The 8873-nt window shown below is 37.5% G+C and overlaps 1 protein-coding gene across 1 annotated transcript; it reads right to left on the bottom strand.

Annotated features, from left to right (window-relative positions):
* Window positions 1-7655: 7655 nt before the first annotated feature.
* LOC115272748 (olfactory receptor 52B4-like) lies at window positions 7656-8597 on the bottom strand. The gene has a single exon (XM_029915734.1). The coding sequence runs from the start codon at window positions 8595-8597 to the stop codon at window positions 7656-7658; it is 942 nt and encodes a 313-aa protein (XP_029771594.1).
* Between the last annotated feature and the right edge of the window lie 276 nt (window positions 8598-8873).

Raw genomic sequence — 8873 nt, forward strand, 5'->3', positions numbered from 1 at the left:
GTATCTTAAAAAGAACCTGATTAAATAATGGCAAAATAAATAAATAAATAAATAAATAAATAAATAAATAAATAAATCTATCAATTCCATCTGTTCCAATGTGTCATTAAGGTCCAATGCTTCTTTAGTGATTTTCTGTCTGGTTGATCTATCCATTGCTGTCAGTGGAGTATTAAAGTCCCCTGCAATTAGCACATTCTTATCAATAAGATTGTTTCTGTCTGTGATTAATTGTTTTATGTATTTGGGAGCTCCCGAATTTGGCACATAGATATTTATAATTGTTAGCTCTTCCTGATGGAGAGATCCTGTAATTATTATATAATGTCCTTCTTCATCTCTTGTTACTGCCTTTACTTTAAAGTCCAGTTTGTCTGATATAAGGATGGCTACTCCAGCTCTTTTGGCTTCCAGTCGCATGATAGATATTTCTCCATCCCTTTACTTTCAACCTGAAGGTGTCTTCTGGTCGAAAATGAGTCTCTTGTAGACAGCAAATAGAATGATTTTGTTTTTTTGTCCACTCTGCTACCCTGTGTCATTTGGTTGAAGCATTCATTCCATTGATATTCAGTGTTATTATTGAAAAATGTGGGTTTAGAGTCATTGTGTTCTCCCTAGAATTCATGTTTATAGTGGTGTCTCTGGTACCTTGTATTCTTTCCAACATTTCATTCAGAGAGTCTGTCCCTCTTAAGATTTCTTGTAGGGTTGGTTTTGTGGTCATGAATTCTCTCAATTTTTGTTTATTTGGGAACACCCTTATCTCTCCTTCTATTTTGAATGACAGGCTTGCTGGATAAAGGATTCTTGGCTGCATGTTTTTTCTGTTCATCACGTTGAAAATTTCCTGCCATTCCTTCGTGATCTGCCAAGTTTCATTAGATAGGTCTGTAAACACTCTGATAGGTTTCCCTTTGTGCGTGAGGGTCCTTTTATCCCTAGCTGCTTTCAGAATTCTCTCTTTATATTTTGCCAGTTTCACTGATATGTCATGCCACAGATCGATTCAAATTATGTCTTTAGGGGGTTCTTTGTGCCTCCTGAATTTGAATGTCTATTTCTTTTCCCAGATTTGGGAAATTCTCAGTTATAATTTGGTCTAGTATCCCTTCAGAACCTTTCCTCTGTCTTCTTCTTCTTCAGGAATTCCTATGACGGATGTTGTTCTGTTTGATTGTATCAATCGGGTCTCAAATTCTCCTTTCCTGCTCCTGGATCAATTTCTCTTTTTTTCAGCTTCCTCTTTTGCTATAACTATATCTTCTAATTCACCGAGTCTTCTCTCTGCCTCTTTAATCCTTAGGTGGCTGCCTCCATTTTATTATTCACCTCATTTATAGCCTTTTTCAACTCATCACACCTATTTTCAAAGTTCCAAGTCATTGTCTCAGCTGCTTCTTTGATGCTTTTTTGAACCCCAGCGATTAACTTTATGACAAATTTTTTAAATTCTTGATCAGGTATGTTGTCTAGATCTGCCTTGAGACGTTCTGTGGCTGTGACTTCTTCCTGGAGGTTCTTCAGGGGAGAGTTCCTATGTTTTGTCATTTTTGCTAGTTTTCTATCTCTTGTCACCTTTAAAAAGCTCATTGTGCACTGTGCACCTGTTAATATTGCTCTGTTAAAGGAGGCTTATTGACTGCCCAGGGCCTGTTGTTTCAGGAAATATTTTTTTAATGGTGTCTCTCAGTTTCTCTTGTTGTGCCTTTGAATATTTTATTTCCCTACTCAGTGATATTTGGGACTCGCTGTCATGCACACTTGGCTTGTTTCTTGGGGTAGCCTCAGGCATCTTTGAGGTTGTCTTCTTTCTGGAGTCTATTTTTTCCTTCCACTCTTGCAGATGAGAGTAATGTCCTTCTCAGTTTGATAGATGGGCCAGACAAAGTTTACATTTTACTTATTTTTCAACAGAGACAGAGTCTAAGAGGGGAGGGACAGAGAAAAGGGAGACACAAAATCCAGGGTGGGCTCTATGCCATGACTATCAACACAGAGCCCAATGCTGGGGTCGAACTCATGAACCACAAGACCATGACCTGAGATGAATCAGATGCTTAACTAACAGAGCCACCCAGGCACTCCCAGTAACAAGTAGATTCTTAAATGCTTATTTTCAAATAATTGCCAGCAGCAATGATGTGACATAAATAGAATTATGCATAAAACTTTGTCCTCTATGTATTCTTTTTTGCATGTGATTCTTAAATTTTTTTATTTACATTTCATATCCTCCTAGCTAGGATGAATGTGTACAGAGTGTTAAGAAACTACATATTATAAATACTAGGATTATTTATGATTTTCCACCAGGCTGATAATAATTAAATGGAAATTTGTTAAATTAAGATAGAATGAATTAAATTACAATTTGAATCACAAGTTTTTAGCTAGAAGAATTTTGATATATTTTTATATCTGCAAAAATAACAACCTTCTTTCAAGAGCTGGAAGTACATATCAAAATGTCCATGGCAATGTTCAGCTGTCAAATTCCAGCAAGGGTGGAATCCTGAGCAAGGTGGGAAGTTAGAGATTAATGGCACAATCCTGCCCTGATCAATCTGTGACCCTCAAGGACAAGCTTAAAACTCCACAAAGTAGGGCTGAAGGGAAGGGGTTTGGCTGACCCACTGTAGGAAGGGAAACAAGAGAATGGAGAGGAGTTTCACCAAATGAAAAGATGGAGCTATCACAGGATTTAGGGTACAGATTGGTTTGGGGGGAAGTTTAAGTAAATCAGTGTTTTGGAGGGTTCAAAGTAAAGCAGGGGTGTCTATAAAAGGATCAATGTAAGTTCTTGAATCTGGTTTTAGATCTCAGCTGCCTGAGTGAAAATGGGTGGCTAATCGGTCTTGATTGGCCTTGAAAGAACTTATTTTACAAACTTTGGGTCAATATCTATACTTTCCTACTTCAGCGCATGTAATTTAAATTGGGTGATCAGAAACATTTTCACTGAGGAAAAGACATTTGGGCGGTGACTCATCTGATAAGGAGTGAGCCAGAGAAAAATAGGCGGAGGGAACGTTTGGGGCACTGGAAAAAGAAAGTTCAAAGAGCCTGATATGAAGTTGAAGACTTAGAAAAAAAGAAAGTCAAGGTTGTAGAAGGGAGGTAAGGTAGGTGAGGTAAAGAGGAATCCAAGTATAGGGCACAATATGCAAATTTAAGATTTGAACATCTGACTTCTAGATGCTCCCCTCCTGGTTGATTATTGGAAAACTTTTGGGGAGGTAGAGGAGGGAACTGATGCCATAGGAGCGGTCAAGAGTTCAAGGAGAGAGCTGTCAGCCATTTTCCACTGCTGTTTAGAGGCTCAGCAAGATGAAGTGATGCAAGTAACCACCGACAACGTACACACACACACTGCACCACTACTGCCCATGTAAGAAACGGTCTGTTATATACAGTATAGCGCAACATGCCACTACATTCCCTTCAAGAAACATTTGCAATTATAGTTGAAACTAAGGGCTTTTGACAAATAATCAGAGGTGAATAGATTCACTCTGATATGACTGATAAGTGAAAAACAGTCTGGAACATTCTGATGTTCTTTTTTCTTAAAGTTTATTTATTTATTTTCAGAGAGAGTGGGGGGGAGGGGCAGAGAGGGATGGAGAGAGTGAGGAAGAGAGAGAGAATCCCAAACAGCCTCTGCACTGGCAGCGCAGAGCCTGATGAGGGCCTTGAACTCACAAAGCATGAGATTATGGCCTGAGCTGAATTTGGACACTTAATCAACTGGGCCATCCAAGTGTCTTTGAACATTCCTGATATTCTTAAAAATCATAGTTATTCGGGATATTGGAGAAAAACAAGTAGTCACAAGAAGTTCATGATACAAGATAATTAAAACACTAATTAATGCTTTTGTCTTGATATAATGCAAATAATGTACCACAGGAGAAAAAAATTGAATGCTAAGTCAAAATTTATTAAGTTCAGGGTGTAATCTTTAATTTTAAAATACAAACGTAAGTTCATCCCTTTATCTTGTGTATACCCTTGATTCAGGTAAGACTCAAAGGAAAGTATATCATGTTGTACTTTATATATAGTTATTACAAGTTGAAGGAATCCTTAAAAACCAAAATTAGGTAAATCTCAAAGCATAATGAATAAAATCTGTGGCCATGTTTTGAATTCAGGTGGAAATGTAGAAATAGATGGTCTTGCTGGCCCAAAGGAATAAATATGTAATCTGTTCAAGCCTAGTATTATTGGTTTATTATTTTTGTGTTTTCAAGGCAAGCATTAACAGTTTCTTAAGATTTTTGCTTTGGGTATGACATAATAGAACATAGCATGATAATGTCTCCATTATTACAACCGGAAAAAGACAACTAAATTGCAAAGACCACACATTAAGACATCAGAGAGCCAGGAAAGCGATAAAAATCAGATGAGCAAAAATTCAAAAGACAGAAATTTTCAAAAGCAAGCTGACAACTGTCAATCATCTTTTCTTCCTGGAACTATTTACAAATTCTGGGCCTGGGCTAAGGGTCAATCTTGGTCTGAGCAGAGGGCTTCTCCTAGGGAAAAGTGAAACCCACAGAGCTTTTCAGTGGCCATGCAGAACGGCAGTCAAAATTTCCGACTTCGGAGGCTTCAAATGCACAGCTGTTGTTTCTTATGGGACCATGTCTGCACTAGATGTTGGGGAACTAAGCCAAGAAATTCTAAGATACAGGATTAAATCTCTTACATTCCTAAGAGTAGTTCCTAGGGAAAAAAAGATCTAGCAGGATGAAGGGGCTTGACTAAACTATACCCTAACCTCTCATTTCTGTCATTTTGCAAATTTTGAAGCTACATAGAGCCTTTTAGCTAAAGACATAAGCTAAAACATCTCTGAAAGGAAAAAATAACTCAGTTTTTAAGACTGAGAAGAAGGCCTTCCAGGATCTGAACTAAAATCTCTGAAGAGTTCTACCCTAGGAATAAGGGCTCAGGAGATGAGTGTGATTAACCTGACCTTGACACAGGCCCAGCCTCCGTAAGTGAGGTGATCTGCTACTTGCCTTATCCCTATACCAGAGAGGGAGAAAATGCTTCTGAAGGAAGGTGCCTTTATCTGCAGCCTCTATAGGGAGAACATCAAGCATAAAGTTAGAAAGTACGAGACATAGAAAGATGAAAAACATTATCATAAGTGCTCAACAACAACAAAAAAACTGAAAACAAAAACAGACTGAAAGATGACCTAGTAATTAGATAAGGTTATCAGTCAAAGATTATAGAATTTTAATTAATATTTTCTTTAAAAGAACAAAATATGAGGAAGTTACTGGAGAGTTTCAAGGATTCATCCAGAGAATTACAATCTTGGGGAAAACATTTAAATGGATATTATAGAACTGAAAAACACAATTATCTGATATAAGCATTTAACTGATAAATTAAAATAAACAGATTTGGAAGAGCAGAAAGAGCAGATAGATTGATACAGGCCTCAAAAACTGATGTAAGAGAGGAAAGATGATGGCAAAAATAAAAATAAATGAGCATAAGACACAACACAGACACATTCAAAGTATTTAATATAAATATAAGGAGAGAAAGGAGAGAAAAGGGGCAGAAAAAACATTCAAGAAGTTAATGGATGGAAACCTTCCAGAACCAGTGAAAGGTATAAATTTGTATATTCAAGAAGCATACATGCAAACAATCCATGTGTGGACAAATGGTTGTAAATATTCCAAAAAAAAATAAAAAGACAAAAGAAAATCATAAAAGTAGCCAGAGATAAAGGCACGATACATCCAAAGGAACAACAGTAAAACATTCAGGTGAATTCTCAATATAAAAGGAGAAAGACGGCAATAGAAGAACGTTTTTACAATTCTAAGGGGGGAAAAAACTCTTGCAAATGAGAATTTTATACTCATAACCTATCCTTTTAAAAATGTAGTACCTGGATGCCTCTGTCAGAAGACTCGTGATCTTGGGGTCATGAGTTTGAGCCCCACACTGGATGAAGAGATTACTTAAAATTAATAAATAAAATTTTCAAATGAAGGCAAAGCTAAAACATTTTAAGATAAGCACCACCTAGATAATTCATTTATTACACTCCTACATAAAAGAAAGTATTGATTAATAGTGTTTGCTAATATCTCTTGTCATGTTCACTTGTTTTTATGGGTAAATCTTTATATTTTGTTAATATAAGGATGCACCATATTTCAAAAGCAGTAAAATATCTTTAAAAATATTAGACCTTATGTAGTAAGGAACACAAACAAAATTATCAACTATATGTTGGGGGAGGGTTGTCTATCAGATAGAAAGGTTGATGGGCTCCATGTCTCTTTTCTAAAAGCTCTTCATTTGCCATGTAATACTCCATTGTATATGTAAACCATATCTTCTTGATCCAGTCATCAGGTGATGGACATTTAGGCTCTCCCTGATTGGCTATTGTTGACAGTGCCGCCATGAACATTGGGGTACATGTGCCCCTATGCATTTGTAGCAAAGTGGATGGACCTCAAAGGTGTCATGCTAAGTGAAATAAGTCAGGCAGAGAAGGACAGATACCATATGTTTGCACTCATAGGTCTAACAGGAGAACAGGAGAAACGTAATGGAGGACCATGCAGAAGGGAAGGGGGAAAGAGAGATAGGGAGTTAGTGACACAAAACCTGATAGACTATTGAATACTGAAAAGGAACCAAGGGTTGAAGGGGGAGTGGGAAGGGGAAGGGAGGTGGTGGCAATGGAGGAGGGCACTTGTGGGGAAGAGCACTGGGTATTATATGGAAACCAATTTCACAATAAACTATTTAAAACTAAATAAATAAATAATAAAAACTCTTCACTTGATCTCTTTTGGATTGAATAAATGTTAGAAAACTCCAACTAAAGGTATTTTATAAACTCAACTGAATCTATGAATCTTATATACTCACCCTTCATGTGATTTCAGCATAGACTGATAAATGCATGCATAGGAAAATATATTTTAAAGAATAATACTTCACTTTTGATATGCAGTGTATTTCTTTCTCCTACAAACATATTTAGATCATGGTTCTATCACTAAAGACATAGACCCACTAGGTGTGTTTATTTCTCTGTGTGCTATTGTATTGAACATAATACATGTGCTATCATTAATTTAGTCAGTGTTACTCTTTAGAAAACATTGCTTATACTTCGTCATAATTTTTGACTAATTAGTACTTAATATATTGTGTTTTTTAGCCAAGTAGTGAACCATTGTTAAATATTTATTTCCAAGCAATTAACAGTATGAATAAAATTATCATGAACCTAAGAAATAATAAGAAAAGAATATTTTAGCAATTATTCAGGAAAGGCTACTCTCTCCAATGTATATTATTCCATTAGCTAGTATTTGCTTATAGAGGTGTAAGTGGCAAAGAGGTGAACTTATATATTTTTACAACCTGTGAATAAAAACTAAGAACCAAAAGTCCTTGATATTTAATGTCCGATTTGAGGTTATAGAAGAAACATGAACCAAAATTGTTCTGATGCAATTGCTCTAGAAAAACCAATGCCTGGTGTCACTTAAGTAGCTTCTCAGCTGTACAGTCCCACATTCTGGTGCTAAAGTTCACCTCATGCATGGACAGAATTATTGAGAAAAGTGCAATGTTAGTTTCCATCATTACATTCATTTCTGTATTGTAAACACATGAGCCACCTGGTCCCGGATCTGTTTAGTTCTGATCCCATAAATGATGGGATTCATCATAGGTGGAGCCAGATTATAGACATTGGCCAGAAGAACATGGATGTGGGGTGAGACACGGTTTCCAAATCGCTGCATGAGGACAGAGAAGATACCGGGTGCATAAAAAAGGAAAATGATGAACACATGGGAGCCACATGTGTCGAGAGCTTTGTGGCGAGCATCTCGAGATGGGATGTGGAAGACAGCATTGAGAATCAGTACATATGAAATAAAAATTAGCACGATATCTAAGACCAATGTTGACATTAGGACAAAAAGCCCATACCAGATGTTTACTCGTATGTCATTACAGGAAACACGGGCCAACACGATATGCTTACATGCTGTGTTTGGGAGGATGTTACTTCTGCAGTAAGTTAATCCTTTCAAAAGAAATGTTACAGGGAAAATTGTAGCATAACTTCTCAGAAAGATAATCACACCGATTTTCCCAATTAGTGTACGTGTAAGAATAGTGGTGTATCTCAGCGGGTAGCATATGGCGATGTAGCGGTCAAACGCCATCACGAGCAAGATCCCCGACTCACACATGAAAGTGGATGAGAGAAAGAATACCTGAGTGATGCAGCGACCCAGGGAGATCTCCCCAGCACGGAACCAGAAAATGGCCAAGGCCTGAGGAACTGTGCAGGTGGAGAGGACAACGTCTGCCCCGGCCAGCATGCAGAGGAAGAGGTACATGGGTTCATGGAGGCTGCGCTTTGTGAGGATAATGCAGACAAGCAGGCTGTTCCCAAGCAGGGTGATGACATAGGAAATGAAGAAGGGGATGGAAATCCACATGTGCTGGTCCTCTAGCCCAGGGATGCCCAGCAAACAGAAGACCGTGTAGCTAACACCAGTGTGGCTTAAGGTAGCCATGCCTGGGGAGACCACTGGACTCCACCAACTATATGCAGAGACAAAAGAAGATACAGATTATTTTCAAAGAATCATCAGCACTTTTGGCAGCTTCCTGATCCCAGTCAATTCAGAGATGCCAGAAGCTGTGTTATATAGCAGAGTGGAGAGACATAGTTTTACTATAAACAAGAGCCTAATCATAAAACAAGATAGATATTTATATAAGCAAAGAAAATCAAGTTACTACCTTAGTTGTACAAAATAAAATGAATACAATAACATAAGAGAAGGGAC

Source organism: Suricata suricatta, chromosome 11 (genome assembly GCF_006229205.1).
Source record: "Suricata suricatta isolate VVHF042 chromosome 11, meerkat_22Aug2017_6uvM2_HiC, whole genome shotgun sequence".
In the NCBI taxonomy this organism is placed as follows: domain Eukaryota; kingdom Metazoa; phylum Chordata; class Mammalia; order Carnivora; family Herpestidae; genus Suricata; species Suricata suricatta.

Bases quoted from the DNA above. Each gene is read 5' to 3' on its own strand.
- LOC115272748 (XM_029915734.1), bottom strand. From the start codon at position 8,597: ATGGCTACCTTAAGCCACACTGGTGTTAGCTACACGGTCTTCTGTTTG.